The sequence below is a fragment of the Natrix helvetica genome (assembly GCF_964273705.1).
Source record: "Natrix helvetica genome assembly, chromosome: 4".
In the NCBI taxonomy this organism is placed as follows: Eukaryota; Metazoa; Chordata; class Lepidosauria; order Squamata; family Natricidae; genus Natrix; species Natrix helvetica.
Genome location: NC_138550.1, coordinates 127983076 through 127999631, shown reverse-complemented (window position 1 = coordinate 127999631; position 16556 = coordinate 127983076). Strand labels below are relative to the sequence as shown.

The window sequence follows — 16556 nt, the reverse complement described above, 5'->3', positions numbered from 1 at the left end:
GTCGGCTGATGAATAAAAAACAATTAGAATACAGTGATTAAAAAACCCCTAAATAATTAAATATAATTAAAATACCCAATTAAAAACCCATCAGGAGCGATATGGTTAGATCAAAGTTGAGCCAGGCCAGCTACTTGGAATAGGTGGGTCTTAAGCTTACTACGAAAGGAGCGGAGGTCAGAGGTATTCCTAATATCCGGAGGGAGGTCATTCCACAGGGCTGGGCCCGCCACAGAGAAGGCTCTACTCCTAGGCGCCGCCCCCCAACACTGTCTAGTGGACGGCACCTGGAGGAGGCCCTCTCTGTGCAAGCGGATTGGTCGCAGGGATGTATGGGGCAGAATACGATCCCGCAAGTAACTAGGTCCTGAGCCATGGAGCGCTTTAAAGATTGTTATCAAAACCTTGAAACGCACCCGATAGACCACAGGAAGCCAGTGCAGCTCGCGCAGGAACGGTGTCACATGGGAGTACCTAGTACTCCCCATAATTACCCGCGCGGCTGCGTTCTGGACCAACTGTAGCCTCCGGGTGCATTTCAAGGGAAGCCCCATGTAGAGAGCGTTACAGTAGTCCAAGCGAGACGTCACCAGCGCATGAGTGACTGTGCGTAAGGCGTCCCGGTCCAGTAAGATATTCTCTCACAAAAGAATGATTACTTACACAAAAGACACATGCAGACATACACATAACTATGTTTTTTGCATCTAGATAAAATTAAATAAAATTATCTTCCGATTTACAGTAAATTAGGAAAAAATACAGATTTTTCAGGAAACTACTACATTAAATATGTAATTTGTGTTTTAGGACATTTGTATATTATTTATTTTTAAAGCAGTTTAACTTTAACTTTTAAAGCAATTTACAGTTGTTTCCATTTAGTTCTGGTGCACTTTCATTTTTAATATCATTGTAGGATGCTGAAGCTATGAAAACCAACTTTGACCCTTGGGTATTTCTGTCATGCACATTTCAATTCAGGACTTCAGCAAAGACATTACATGGAATTACTGGTATAACACCTGGAATTTGATGAGAGGGCAAAGTTGCAAGCTAGGGCTTCGAGGAGAACGCTGCTAGTTCTCTCTGACATGGTAGAAAATGAATAATTATTCAGATTATTATTAAAAGGGGGGGAGAACAAATATAGTATAATTTGCATATTTTCCCCTCAGGACAAGGCTGCAAAATTAATGGTTAAATGTAGATAGATAAAGTAGCTCTGGAACGAAACCCAGTAAGATTGGAGGTCATTGGGTTGGTTGAAACACTTTGCTCACTGTACTCTTATTTATAGTGCTAGCAAATGTTTATTAGCTGCAGTGTGTAACAACTATATTTCAACTAACAAAATTAGTGAGACACTGAATAAAAATAAATCAACCAAAGAAGAAAAATCCAGCGATGTTAAACCAAACTTCTTAAATCAGAAATATATATATTAATAGCTGGTCAACTATCCAGTCCAAGAATACGGGGTGATAATTCTCTTTTTTCTTCTTGCAACAATATGCTCTTAATTTTGAATCGCTAGAAAATACATTGAGTAGAAGACCTATGACAATTAAACAGCTTGACCAAGGTTATAAGTATCCACATTTAAATCCTCAAGATTAAAAAAAATTCTGCAGTTGACTTTAATTACTAGCTTCATAGTATAAAGTTCTCTCCTCAAGTGGCATCAGGGAGCAAACATTTCACCCTGAATTCCTTTGAAGAAAAAGAAAATAGACATATTTTTACTTAGGTTCCAAACACCTTTATGAATCACTAGGTGGATAAAAGAGTGCATGTGGAGATTCTCAGTCATCCAGGTCATAGTTATCTCAAAAGTCCTTTTTTTCTTCTTCAAAAGGCAACTAGACTGTTTTTTTTCCCTTGGGGAGGAAGAAGAAAATAAATATTTAGCTTCTTATCCAAAAAGATCTGTCAGAACTGATGAAGAAGTGTATGAGAAGTGAAATGTTTTCTTCCTCGAGGAAAAATAACACAGTCCAGTTGTCTTGAAGAAGGAAAAAAAAAACCTTTGAGTGAATGTAGGAGGTTTGGGTTTCGGTCTCTTCTATTTTCTGAGCTAATAACATCCAGTTTTGTTCCATAAATGTAATGAAGTCACCAAAATTATTCCAATTGAACTAAAACTGGTCAGTTTTGAGCTACTTGTTTCTATTAAAGCATCTTTTAGTCTGTTGCTTTGCTTTGCTATATACTGTTCATACAGTTGAAGTGGGGGCAGGGGAGACAACAGGTGTAAATATAGATAACCATGTGAAAAACCAGATTGCTGAATTCATTTTTTAAAATTGGCTTGGATTTTGTAAATAGTTATTGCAAGGCTAGCACCTATTTTGTCTCAAATTATCCTAAAATCTGGTAATCACTGAAGCAGCTAACATTAATCAAAGCCTTCCATTTTTAACTACATGTACATATCCCAGATTAAATGATACTGAGGTTTTGCCCATTTGTTACTACTTCAGATTGTTTGATTATATTCTGAATATTTCTTTTTCCTTTTTCAAGTTCACTTGAATCGTCTGCTTCAAGCTTGGTTGCAGAACTTCAAGAAAAACTCCAGGAAGAGAAAGCGAAGTTTTTGGAACAGCTTGAAGAACATGAGAAAAGAAAAAATGAAGAAATACAAAACATTCGTACATCACTCACTGCAGAGCAGCAGGTAGCTCAATGACTTCAGATTAGATTTTCTTGTTGGGGGATAATATAAAATAATTGGAATCTTTTTTTGGTTTTGCCAGACTGAATAACGAATTCCTCAAATTTCAAAAATTGATTATATCCTTATGTCTTTGTATGTTTAAGTATGATTGCTTGGCTTTGTGGGAAAGGTCACTGCATTCCTTTTCTTTTAGAATCCATATTCATTTTAACTGGGTCTTCACTGAGTTCTTTTACATTACTGAAGATTTGATATCCCAGGAATAGGGGACAGATTATATATATATATATATATATATATATATATATATATATATATATAAAACAATCATAATACACATACATACATTCATAAAAAAATCAGTGTGACTGAAACAATAGATGCTGACCTGAGTAAAGAAATCAGTCATGCCTACAAATCATCTTTGTATCTCTCAAGTATTCATATTTAGCAAACTTCCACTTAATTTTGTGCTCATGAAGAAATGTTTTTACCTCACAATTTCTAAATATCAATGTTGGTTTTTTTTTGTTTTGAAAAATTTTATTGGTTTTTACAAATATTTCTAGGAAAAGGGTAAATAGGTATAGAAAATGTTGACAGCTACATCATGCGAAGGGTAGAAATCCCCCCAAATCTCACAACTTTTACAGAAAAGAAAAAAAAATCAAGATTTGAATAAACATTGGCAGCTTTTGATTTTACATTATATCATCAATATATTCAATCATCTTTTGTGTCACTTCCGACAATTACATTATAACAACAATTGCAATAATGTTTCAACCTCATTTTTGTGATCTGAGTCTTTTCAGTGTTGCATCCTCCCCCTGTCTGCTGGCAGAGCCACAGCCCCTCCTTCCTTCATATCTTGTGTACTGTCCCCTGTTTCATCTAGGAGGGCACTGTGTTTTTTAATGAAGGCCTCCGCATCCACAACTGTATTAATTCTAATTCTGCTGCCCTCCCAGAAAATCAGCATTCCTTCTGGCAATAACCATCTGAACCAAATTCCTTTATTATATAATTTCTTTGCTAAAGAGGAATATTTCTTCCTCTTATCTCTTACTTTCTTCGGAATTTGTTTAAGAATGGTTATTTCTTTGTCTTTATATTTTAATGGTCCCACCCTTTGAGCTCCTAAGACCTCATCTCTTGTAGTCTTTCTAAGAAATTTAACATGTATTTCCCTTGGAACGTTGTGTGTTCTAGCATATGCTGAGTTGATCCTATAAATCAAATCAATATCCCACCATAGTTGTTGTTTATCTCTTTTAATGTATTCTGCTAAAATTGTGGTCATGATCTCCTTGAGATCTTCATTCTCTGTTTCTGGCAAGTTTTGAAATCTAAGAAAAAAAGACATTCTTTCAAATTCCACCTTTATCATGTGATTTTCAAATTCTTTATTCCCCTTCTGAATTGTCTTAACCTCTTCCCTCAGCCCAGTCGCGCCCTCCTCCAGCACACCTATTCTCTGTTTATTTTGTGTTGCTTGTTGTTGCGTTTCTCTGAGCTGGTCAGTTAATTCTGCCAGTTGTTTTTTCAGTTCATCCTGTCCCTTTATAAATAGTTTGAAACATTTGAGCAACAGATAAATCCTTTGAACTCTCTTCAGTTGTTTTAGGTTGTAGAAATGAAGCCAGTTGTGTCTGTTGAGTAATCTGGCTGGACGTAGAGGATGTCGGGGCCGAAGATGCCTTACGAGGCGGTAGTTTTTTAGGACCCATATTAAGTTCAGAGATAGCTATAAGTCTGTACAAAGAAATGGCATCTGTGGAAAAACACAACCGGGAGAGATCGTGAGGCAAGCAAGCCCAGAAGAGAATGTTAGTCTTCCTATACAGTTCCAAGCCAAGTATGAATCAAATGTTCCAAATCCAAGGGAGATACGGGAAAGGAGAGGCTCCTGGAGATCTCTAGGGTGTGATATAATACGAAGCCAGAAATTATTTCAAAAGGGAAACTTCATTCATAAGTGCAAAGAAGAAGGAGGAAATTGGCCATCTTGGCTCCGCCTTCACAGGAGATCAGAAAGCAACATGTCCAAAGTTTCCATAAAATAGTTTAAAAGAATCAGCAGTCATCTTTTGCAATTGTAGCAAAAAGTCATTCTCCCATTGCTTAAAGGAAGAGAAAGTAACTTTTAACTCTCTCTCTCTCCTCCGAGAGAGACAGATATTCCAAATGCCGCTTTTCCGAGGGAGGGGTGGAAACCCCCCCCCCCCTCCAGTCTTAACACTTTGAAAGATTGAGACCACAATTTAGAAAAGCTGCTGTTCATCAATTGACTAGCTAAAAAGGAGATTGAGGGAAACTTCCCACCTCACCGCATTTCAGCTATAACATCCGATTAGTTATTTCCTTCCAGGCTCCAATCGGCAAAGACGCGCTGATGCGCACCCCCCACGCTCCCCAGCTCCTGGGGCGAAGTTGGAGACCCCCCCTGCGGCCGCCGCCGATCCAGGGGGTCCCAACAAGCCGCCCTACGGCAGGGAGCCCCTCCAAGGCCCCCTGTGCTCCTAAAAGGAGCCCACCGAGAAGACGAGCAGCGGACACGAACGTCCGTTGCCTTCGGGGACCAGAAGTCGTCTCCTAAATATCAATGTTATTTAGACTTAAATGCAACCTAGTAACAGGATAATGTAATATTAGATGTGTTCCAAGCCTGTGCATCTAAAAGCTTCTAATGTGTTTTAATACTATTAAGGATTACACTCTTAAGAGTGTGTACATCTACATTTTGTTCATTGTGTTACCAAAATTAATTTTAATGCTATCTTTTCAGACTACATTTAACACTGTTCTAATAAGAGAAAAGCTGAAAAAAGAAAATATAATCAATGATCTAAGCGACAAATTGAAATTGATAAAACAGCAGCAAGAAAGAGACAAGGGTAAGCATGCAATGTAATACATTAGGGTTGCATACCATAGCAATTGTTCAGTGCAATATTAAATATAAACCATTGAAATGCCTTGCTCAGATCTGATTGAAAGTCTTTCTGAAGACCGCGCTCGTTTACTTGAAGAGAAGAAGAAACTTGAAGAAGAAGTTAATAAGCTGAAAAATAGCAATCTTGTTTCCTCAACATGCTTGCCTCCTATTCTGGAACCTTCTGGAGCTTGTGCAGCTGATTTCACATCAGAAACTGAACGTTTGAGTTCTGATACAGCAGAAGAAGGAAAAATTGATTCCACACTAGAAACTAGCATGATGACTGTAAAGTAAGTCATTTTGCATTGAAATAAATACCTAAATATTACAGAATGAATGAAATATGCTTCCCCTACCCCATTTAAAGTGCTGGTCCTAAGTTTTTTTTCCTGAGTATTTTTTATACATTTGTATCATTATCGTGCTAAATGTATATATAAGGTTTGATTGTTAGAACATATATTTTGATTATTAATTGTTTATTTTAAAAGATAAAATATTTCAAATTAGAATGTGGATCACTGCCAAATCCTTAACTATTAGTCATATTTCATTTGACCCTCTGTTTAAGTGGAGAAAAAAACACCCCTTCTCATCACATCAGTTTAATTTTTACATATATTTTATGAAGTTTCAGTCTTCAAATTTATGAGGAATGTTGTTTTATATTAAGCATTTTGAACAGCAGAAATTAGTTTTATCACTGAAAGAGGTTTCTAATCCCTGAATATCAAAATACACGTCAAATGCATGTAGTGGTAGTAAAACAGTATTTCATAGTTTTAGCAAGCCTGCCTTAAAGGAGCTCTAATCCAAACAGCAGGCAAGAGAATGGGCAGACAAAGTACAAAAGTGAAAACTTAATGGAAGGTTCCTCAGGCAGCTCAGTTTCCAGAGTCAGGGCTCATCAGTCAGGAGTCAATGGACATGAAGAAGGAGTTAAGGACAGTTGTCATCAATGGAGAGTCCTGAGCTTGCTGTCCTTCTTCAAAAGGATGCCTAGTGTTGTTCATTTAGAAGGACAAAACTCCTTCCTTGCAAGGTGCCTCACTTGAGAACACCTCTGCCCTCTTCTCTGCACAGTGGGGCCTTGCATTGGGAGGTGGTGGCAGTTTAGCCTCTTCATCTTCAGAGATGGTTGCTGGTCAACCTCATCTCTGCCTGCTCAGATAGCAATAATCTTTCCTGTAACTATGGAGCTGGCTGCTCATTGTCAGTCTCTTCCAAATCTGAGCTCACCATGACAAAGTCATGTACAAATAGATGGACAATTATTTCACCTGTATCTTTTTAAACTGACTGATCTGTTCAGAAGTACATATGCCTGGCATTAATCAATAAAGAATTTATCCTGCATCATTAAATAAAGTTAATCAAATTGAATGCAGCCATATTGGTGCCAATAGATCTTTTTTTAGCCCATCAATTTCTATTACTACCAGTACTTTGTTCACTCATATTTTCTTATATTACATGTTGTACATATATGATTCCTTGGGATTTGAAGGAATTGTCTGCCAGACCATTCCTTCAAACCGTCTGGGCGGTTTTCACAGTCACTTCTACTATATACTGAAGTTTTGTTGTCCTTCAACACCCTTTGTAAATGAAAATATTACAAGAATTGGGCAGGTGTATTCATTAATCCACATCTAGTCTCTTAATCTTCAGAACTTTCTAAATAGCCTGAAACATGTCACCCAAATACCCAAAAGCATCATTTGGTGCTACTGGGCCTCTCAGGGCAGTGACTGATATCCAGGCAATATTCCATCCCATTACTAATAGCCAGTTCATTTGATGACATCTGTCCCATTTTGGATTTGGTCTCTTTATCTGCCCAACTTCTAATTACCCCCAATAAGACTCTTTATCTTCTCCAGAATATTTGGTGTAAGAAAGGCAGCTTCAATTGCTGCCATGTATCTATCTGTATACATGAGGCTTGCATGAAACGGGAAAACATGAACGTATTATATACACTTTACTTTAATCATTTTTGTTTGACACATCTATAATTCAAAGTATTTAGGGTCATTTGGCCAATGCTAAACAGCTGTTTGTTAATCTTTCTTGGTGTGTTAATCTTTTTTGGTTGTTTGTTATACTATCAAAAGTTCTTTTTTAACAATCATTATAAATATGTTGAAGAGCCAGACAGTTTTTTGTAAAAAAAAAATCTTCATTTCTTTTTAATTTCTTCTATCTTGCTTTCTTTCTTTTTTTTTTTTAGTGAAAATGTCCAGATGTTGTCTGAAGAAAAACAGAGGATAATGATGTTAGAAAAAGTGAGTAGTTTTTTAAGTAGTTTTTTAAGCCAGTCTCAGGTTTTAGCAGCATTACTGGTAATTCTAGGCAGAATTAAGGTTTGGGAAGAAGTCTACATTCAGCTTTTTTCCTTCCCATATATCCATAGTGTATCCAGTACTATTCATGTTATACTTACAAAATAAAGTGTCCTTCGAATTGAGCTAACATGCTGACTTCATGAATATATCCATGCCAGTGTCTTGATAACCCCATGGAAGCTGTTTACTATTGTCTTCTGAGTGTTTTCTTACTTCCCTGATTAGTCCTTCAGCTCTGTGCTAACCAGACTTAGCCCTTTGTTTTGCATGAACCAATCCCCACCTGCACCCATGCTTACAAGACCTGCATGCATTCACAGGAGCCTGATTTTGCACTAATCTGCTTGCACAGTTGTGTTTGCTGTTACATTAATGATTTCTGAGTTTTATGGGTTATGAAGGCTGGCTAGGAATCAAAGCTGGTACTGATTTGTGACGTGATTTCTCCGATGTAGAGAAATATTTTACTTTAATTATTGTATTTTAAATCAAATGTTTTGAGTAAAGATTTAAAAAAATGTCCAAAAGAATACCAAGAAAACCTACTTTTGTATAGTTTTTTTTTTAAAAAAAACCACAGGAGGATGTCTGCATAATCAGTAGGTGCCCAGATTAATTTTAAGAAGTATTCGGTTTTGATTGTTTTTTAAGGGTGATTAAATTTATCCAACGCTCCTGGTAAACAGTAGATATATAAAGAAAGCTAAAGTTTATTTTCTGATATAGATAGATATTTGTTATGTGACTAAGGGATATTTCCATAATTCAGCAACAGAGCACTCATTTTATATAGAGAATCCCTTAAGGTTTAGTAATTTCTATTTAGCTTAATTATTTAGGTATAAAAACCTCCAGTACGTTTTCTTCTAAGAAAGATTTGACTTTACAGTGGGGCAAAAAAGTATTTAGTCAGCCACCAATTGTGCAAGTTCTCCCACTTAAAAAGATGAGAGAGGCCTGTAATTGGCATCATAGGTAGACCTCAACGATGAGAGACAAAATGAGAAAACAAATCCAGACAATCACATTGGCTGATTTGGAAAGAATTTATTTGCAAAATATGGTGGAAAATAAGTATTTGGTCAATATCAAAAGTTCATCTCAATACTTTGTTATATATCCTTTGTTGGCAATGACAGAAGTCAAACGTTTCCTGTAAGTCTTCACAAGGTTGGCATACACTGTTGTTGGTATGTTGGCCCATTCCTCCATGCAGATCTCCTCTAGAGCAGTGATGTTTTGGGGCTGTCGCTGGGCAACACGGACTTTCAACTCCCTCCAAAGGTTTTCTATGAGGTTAAGATCTGTGTGTGGTCCTGGGATTTTTGCTCACCATTCTTGTGATCATTTTGAACCCACGGGGTGAGATCTTGTGTGGAGCCCCAGATCGAGTGGTCTTGTATGTCTTCCATTTTCTAATTATTGCTCCCACAGTTGATTTGTTCACACCAAGCTGCTTGCCTATTGCAGATTCAGACTTCCCAGCCTGGTGCAGGTCTACAATTTTGTTTCTGGTGTCCTTCGACAGCTCTTTGGTCTTCACCATAGTGGAGTGTTTGAGTGTGACTGTTTGAGGTTGTGGACAGGTGTCTTTTTTACTGATGACAAGTTCAAACAGGTGCCATTGATACAGGTAATGAGTGCAGGACAGAGGAGCCTCTTAAAGAAGAAGGCACAGATCCGTGAGAGCCAGAAATCTTGCTTGTTTGTAGGTGACCAAATACTTATTTTCCACCATAATTTTCAAATAAATTCTTTCCAAATCAGCCATTGTGATTGTCTGGATTTGTTTTCTCATTTTGTGTCTCATAGTTGAGGTCTACCTATGATGCAAATTACAGGCCTCTCTCATCTTTTTAAGTGCTATTTTATGCTATTTTTTGACACGTGAAGTACATTAGAAATTTCTACAAAAGTGTTGAAATTCATGGTACAGCTATACATTGCGTTGTCTTATTTGGGAGGTACAAAATTTGTATTATATATGAATTTTTCAGACAATATATTTTCATTTTTTGTATTTCATGTTAAGAGGGTATGGATATGATTGCAATTTAAAATATCAAGAATACATGTATAAAGCTATATAATATTAATATACAATTACATATTTGGGTAAAGTAATAAAATGCATCTTTTATAGACACTGCAATTGAAAGAGGAGGAAAATAAAAGGCTCAATCAAAGATTGGTAAGATTTGTAAATTTTATTTAAAACTTATTCAAAAGAATAGATAAAGTCAGTCAGTTTAATTTTAAAAAAACATTCTAAAGAATATATTGTTCTGAGGTAGGGTATCCACCATATTTTAGTTTTAAAAGAAAATGTGGATCAATAGGTTAGAGAGAATAGAAAAAGATCTGTTCCTTCCTCCTGCTTTTCACTTCATCCCTCTTAAAATTAAAGGGTTAAACAAATACTGGGAATTAGGAATAGACATTTCACCTCTTGAATCATAGTTCACAACTAATGATAGTGACTCGAAAGAATCATCAGACAACACATTTTCATTTTGTGGCTTCACAACACAATTAAAGTTGATCTCGTGGATTTAAATAACTTGCTTTCCAAATTTTTAAGACTGGGCACTTCTCTCATGAAAAATATCTATATTTTAGAAGTTGTAAATCCCAACAGAACATTTGGAAGCGTCTAATATCCAATTCAATAAAGTATTTGATTAGTAAGAAACACACAACAAAGAAAATGTTCTCTTTTTATTTTTAAAAAAGGATTTATATTAGCTTTATTTAGAAAATACACAAATGTACAATGAGTAACTTAAATATAGTTTTATGGTTTTGCCACTTCTTTAGCAGTTATCACTACTGCAGATAGCCCTAGTTTAGTGGCTGCCTCATTTAGCAACTGCTCATTGGTGCAACTTTAATAAAAAAAAACAGACACAGTGGATAATTTGGGGGTTGTGTTGGGAGTCAAGGCTCCTGCTCAAAGATGGCAGCCATATCTAGGAAAGTCTTTGCTCAACTTCATGTTGTGCACCAGTTATTCCCTTTCATGGATAGTTCCTAAGCAAAAGCTACCTGTACTTAATTTGAATTACTAAAGCAACCAAAATACCGACTGCACATTTTCCTGGTACAATATTAAGAAACCGATGATTATGTGCCATCAAATCATTTTCAACTCCTAGTGACCACTATGCTTTTTTTTCTGTAATGATCTATCTCTATCCAACCTATCCTTTCAAATCTTCCAGCTCATTATCGCTGCAACTGAGCAGCAAATGGCAAATGTTTTTAATTAGGAAAATTTCTAAAATATTTTTTTTCTCAGCTCAGGTTTTAGATATACCACTAGTATAAGGATTTGATTTCGTTTCAGGATCCTATTGACGTCAGTTTGAATCAAACCTCCTCCAGAGTTATTTGAAAAGGCTCTCTTAATTTTCTGTCTCATTTCATGACAGACATATACTGTAGTCTAGGTTCTCTAAATGAGAATTTCTAAAAGGGTTGATAAAAAGGTATTAATCACAGCTATGTGATTTAAATGAATGGTATATATTGTTATTGCTGCAAACAGTAACTCAGCCCAGATTGGTTACTTTTTGTACCACCCCAGTTAATAAATCAGAAAAATATTTTTGCTCTGGCATTTTGTGTTTTGTAGAATGTTGAATATAAAAATGGAGTTGACAAGCAATCTGGATAAATACAAAGTATAAGTTATAATGTAGGACGTATGATTGAAGAAAAATGTGTTGACATTCATAAAAGCATAAGGATGCATAAAAGTCAGTTATAATAGTAAGGACTAACTTCTTTTATCTTCATATGATGAAATTACTTTAAATTTATAATACGTTTTGTGCAAGCAATAGATAAAAAGCAAACAGACATTTTTCTTTTTTTTGATGTCAGTCTGTGACAAGATTAATCAATATTAACTTATGCCTAGAACATGCTTTATCATATTTGCTATAGTAGGAAAATAATGGTAATGTTATATTTTTCAGATGTCTCAAAGCATGTCTTCAGTTTCTCTAAGACATTCTGAAAAAATTGCTATCAGAGAGTAAGTACACATGTTAATTGTGAAATGGTTTTTTTTAAATTAATTCTTCTTAAAAATAATAGTGTGGTCTTTAATACAGAAATCAGTATGTCTGAAAACTATTGAGTAGGTTAATTATTTACATTTGTTTATTTGCAAAATCTTGGAAAAAAATTGAATTTCTTCCCTGTACAACTTTTTAAAGACTTAATAAAAGTTACCATGTAGTTTTTGTTGAGATACAATCTAGATACAAGTTAACCTGTACAAGAATTTGTAAACAAATACAAAAAAGTATGCATATGTACATACATACACTGTTAATTAAACTGCTCAAACTGCTGACATTTATAATTAATATTGGTTAAAAAACCTTAGTCATTTTTATAAAATCTTGAAGCCATCCAGAACTCCACAGGAATCCAGCAGTTTTGCTGTGCACTGTGAGTAAATTCAGTTGAGATATGCATCTAGCTCAGGCATCCCAGTTAATGATTTGTTGTGAGAAATTTCCCTTCTGTAAAATGATACATGAAAGGAATACAACAATCCAATTTTTGCTGTTCTGTATTTATTGATTCCAAAACCTAGCCATTTAAAAAAACCTCTCCAGTTGTTTATTCTTTCCCTATTAGATTATGGCCAGTTGTAGTAATAATTGTTACCAATTACTCTACTAGAAAATACAAAATATTTCATCCTTTCCAAACGTCTTTCTCTTAGTGAACCCAGCATTCTTATTACTTCTGCAATATATTGTTGCCAATAAAATCACTAAGGACTATTTTTGAATCCTCATTCATTATGCATAGAGATTTATCTCTCTATCTGGAACAGTGAAATTTGAATAGAAACCTATTATGAGTGTTTTGCCATTTTGTATATTTCCCTGGATCTTGGATTTAGTAATTAATTTATTTTCTGAAAAGTTTAAGAAAATTCAGATATATCATTCGGGGGGGGGGGGGGGAGGCGGGACAACAGTTAAGTGTATAGAATAATGTTTTCTTTATGTAAGAAACATGGAACTTCTTGCTTATCATTTATATTATTAACCCACATCAATAAAAACTTCATGCTTAAAGCACGGGGATTTCAAAATGATTAGCTTTCATTAACTCATATTAGTATACATCAGGGTTATACATATGAAAACTTATTTTTTTTATATTTTAGATAATTGTGACTAGAATTGTGCCACAGTGTCATCTTCAGTTACCCACCTACCACTCCAGAATGTACCTTCTGCATTAAAAAAAAAAACCCTTTCTTAAAATTACGAGTTTATAAAGGAATGTTTTTCATTTGAAACCGGAATTTCCTGATTTACAGTATATTCATATTTCTATGAACCACAAAAATAAATACTTAGGATATAATCTTGTGTTTGGTTACTTGGGATTTTCTTTCAAGAAAATACATATCTGCTCAATATTATATTATGTATTGCCTGCTTAACGTTTTCTTTTTTAAAAACTAGTTTTCAGGTTGGCGATTTGGTTCTCATCATCTTGGATGAACGTCATGACAACTATGTATTATTTACTGTTAGCCCAACTTTGTATTTTTTGCACTCAGAGTCTCTTGCAGCACTAGATCTTAAACCAGGTGAGTGTGGTAAGTGTCAGCACTTTGGAAAGTGTTTTTATTATATATTTTTTAAAAATGTTTGAACTACTGTGTACTTATTGGCATGTATACACACATAATCATAATTATGTATAAACACAGCTAAGTAATGCTAGAAACTTACAACTATGTTTAAGTAGAAACATTTAATGTACAAATAAATATGTCATAATGTTTATATTGTAATATAATATTTTTGGAAGTCCTTATTGTCTTCATACCATTTACAGATAGGAAAGAGGAAAAATTATGTGTCCTCTATTATCAAAATGGTATTACTCACATATGGAAGTTTTTTCCTCTTAAATGGTTAAATACATAGACATATAACCTTGAACAGTATTACAAAGATTAGTGTAGTCAGCAGTTGCATATATACATGTAATGTTTTCAAGTAATGAACATTTTTCTTGTAGCTTCTGGAACATCTAGAAGACCTTGGGTGTTAGGGAAAGTAATGGAAAAAGAATATTGTCAGGCAAAAAAGGTAAGGGTTCAATTATTTGATTATTCATGATTCAGTTAAATTATATAATAGAATTTGACCATTATTTTTCTGAGAGAAATAATACAGCTCTTTTTCTACTTGCATAATTGTTCAATAAATGAAAAAGATTTGGAAAGATATGAAATGCCATGTTCTACCGACTTATAAAGTACCTAAAATGTCAGCATATAGCATGTGCCCATCCATATATGCATTGCAGACTACAAAAAATATTGTTTACGGTTGGTTATAGATCTGTTGCTACCCTTAGAATAATTTTCTTCCTTTCTTTTCTTCCTTAGGCACAAAACCGATTTAAAGTTCCTCTGGGTACAAAATTCTACAGAGTAAAAGCAGTACCATGGAATAAGAAAGTATAACACATGAGGAAAACTCAACCCAATACCATATTTTCTGGCTAGTCCCTCAATGCCCATTCATCAATCCAAGTAGCAGGCCATTTTTTTTATACACCGGTCATATGACAATGCTCCCTAATATGATCCCTTTTTTTTAATGTGTTATATTTTAGAAACAAGAAATTCATCATAATGTCTGGCCTAATTGTTCCGATTTTTTATTCAGATAACTTTAGAAATGTGGACCAAAAGAGTTCATTTTCTGAAAGGGCAAATCTTACATATCATGGCTTGTTTACTAGCCATGTTAATTGCCTGTTTAAATATACATTAGCTCATATTAGATGTTAAATGTTAACTACCATTACCAGCATCTGTCCTTTTGTGAAACCATTATCAAACTACTTTCACACTTTAACAGATTCTTTATCATATGTATAAAACCATCAGTTATTTATAATACAGGAGTGTTCATTGCATGCAGATAATTTTCTTCAGCATGAGTTTGCCTCAATAGATGAAAAGGTAACTCTTGCAACTTGCTTTATTGCATTAAAAAGCTGTTTAATATAAGAGAAAGGGGGAAAAAACCCACAGTATCTTGCTAAGCTAATATGGATCAGTCTTTGAAGTTTTTGAAGGGTTGATCACAGATCTTGAAAGGAAGTAGCTATGCTCTTGTATTTAAATGAGACACCTTCCCAGTCCTCAGAGAAGTCTTGTATTGATCTATTTAAAAGAAAAATCATATTAATGAAATTGTATCTCATGGCTAAGGTTCAGGGAGGGAAAAAAACATTGTACATTAACTATACAAAGATCACTTAAATAACAAATTATTGTACTGTAAAAGACATGTAGAATTTTAAAACAATAAAGATTTGAACCTGTAAATGTTTCAATGGTCTACATGCTTTTTAAATTCTACGTGGTAGGGCAGTCCTATCCATGATTGTTCTTGTAAATTTTGAAGTTGAATGTATAAGATACTTTGTATAAATATTTTTAAAAATACCTGTAAATAGTTTTCTGAAATGTTCCATGTATGATCAAGCTAATTATTTTAATAATCATTTATGTTTGCACAGTAAAGACCTAAGTAAAATTATCTAAGTAAATTACAGGCAACATAATGTTCTAATCATTTCTCTTCTAGAATTCTAGGGTTCAGAGGGACCTTGGGACTTCTCAAACTATCCCAGATAAATGGCTGTGCAACGTTTGCCTGAAAACCGTACTTATTCATACCCTACGTAATAGCTTCCCTAGTCAGGGCATTCCTGTTTATTTTGAGCTTGGATCTCTGTCTGTTAAAATTTCCAGTCTTAGTCTTCACCAAAAATGAGAATCCTGAATTATTCTGTTAAAAAAATGCCATGTTTCTCCAAACTTAGACAGGATCTTATTTTGTTTTGACCCCCAAAATAAGCGCTTGGCAGTATTGTCAGGGAAGTCTTATTATTTTTGAAGTACAGAAGGCAGCGAACATGGGCACCTCATGGCTGCTGCTGTGTTGCAATATTTTCAGGGAGGGCTTATTTTCAGGGGAGGGCTTATTTTAGTGCATGCACTCAAAAGCCCGATTGGGCTTATTATCTGGGAAGGTCTTATTTTCAGGGAAACAGGATAGAACAAAGCTAAATCTATATTTAATGACCAAGAATATATATAATATGACCAAATCTTACTTTTCCTAATCATTACATCTCAGTTCAGATATAATTAACACTGTGTGATTAATAGTGAAATGGAAACAACACATCTAACTTTTATGCCTAGTTTTAGTGAAGAAGAAGTAAGTGAAGATCTTCAAGCCTTCTGTTCACGCAGCTCCAACCAGCCCTTCAAAAATTGATTTGTAATACCTGCAATAGGCCATTAGCAGCAGAATCTTGCATTTTTCAGGGCTTTAAGTGATGCATCTTTTGTTGACATGGAGTGCTTTGTTCTGTATCATTCTATATCATTTGGAAGACAAATGTAAGCATTTAAGAATTATTTTAATATAAATGTTTTAACAGCAGACACACTTTAATTAATGATTTATTACCATTTGTAAAAGACAGGAAGAATCAGGATTGAGGTAAAACGTAGCCT

At 34.8% G+C, this 16556-nt stretch overlaps 1 protein-coding gene and 1 long non-coding RNA gene across 3 annotated transcripts in view; one reads left to right on the top strand and one right to left on the bottom strand.

Moving 5' to 3' along the window:
• Positions 1-15996, top strand: part of RB1CC1 (RB1 inducible coiled-coil 1) — a 55922-nt gene extending 39926 nt beyond the window's left edge. The window contains exons 16-24 of one of the 2 annotated variants that reach the window (XM_081950315.1): positions 2527-2680; positions 5469-5577; positions 5668-5908; positions 7852-7906; positions 10110-10157; positions 11947-12005; positions 13465-13601; positions 14030-14100; positions 14403-15996. In XM_081950315.1, the coding sequence (XP_081806441.1) occupies positions 2527-2680; positions 5469-5577; positions 5668-5908; positions 7852-7906; positions 10110-10157; positions 11947-12005; positions 13465-13601; positions 14030-14100; positions 14403-14480 (952 nt within the window). In that variant the 3' untranslated portion in view covers positions 14481-15996. The remainder of the gene's footprint in view (positions 1-2526; positions 2681-5468; positions 5578-5667; positions 5909-7851; positions 7907-10109; positions 10158-11946; positions 12006-13464; positions 13602-14029; positions 14101-14402) is intronic. The other variant, XM_081950316.1, reaches the window with a different exon arrangement.
• LOC309390698 overlaps positions 1-16556 on the bottom strand; it is a 279896-nt gene that overhangs the window by 49201 nt on the left and 214139 nt on the right. The gene's annotated exons all lie outside the window — the stretch shown is intronic.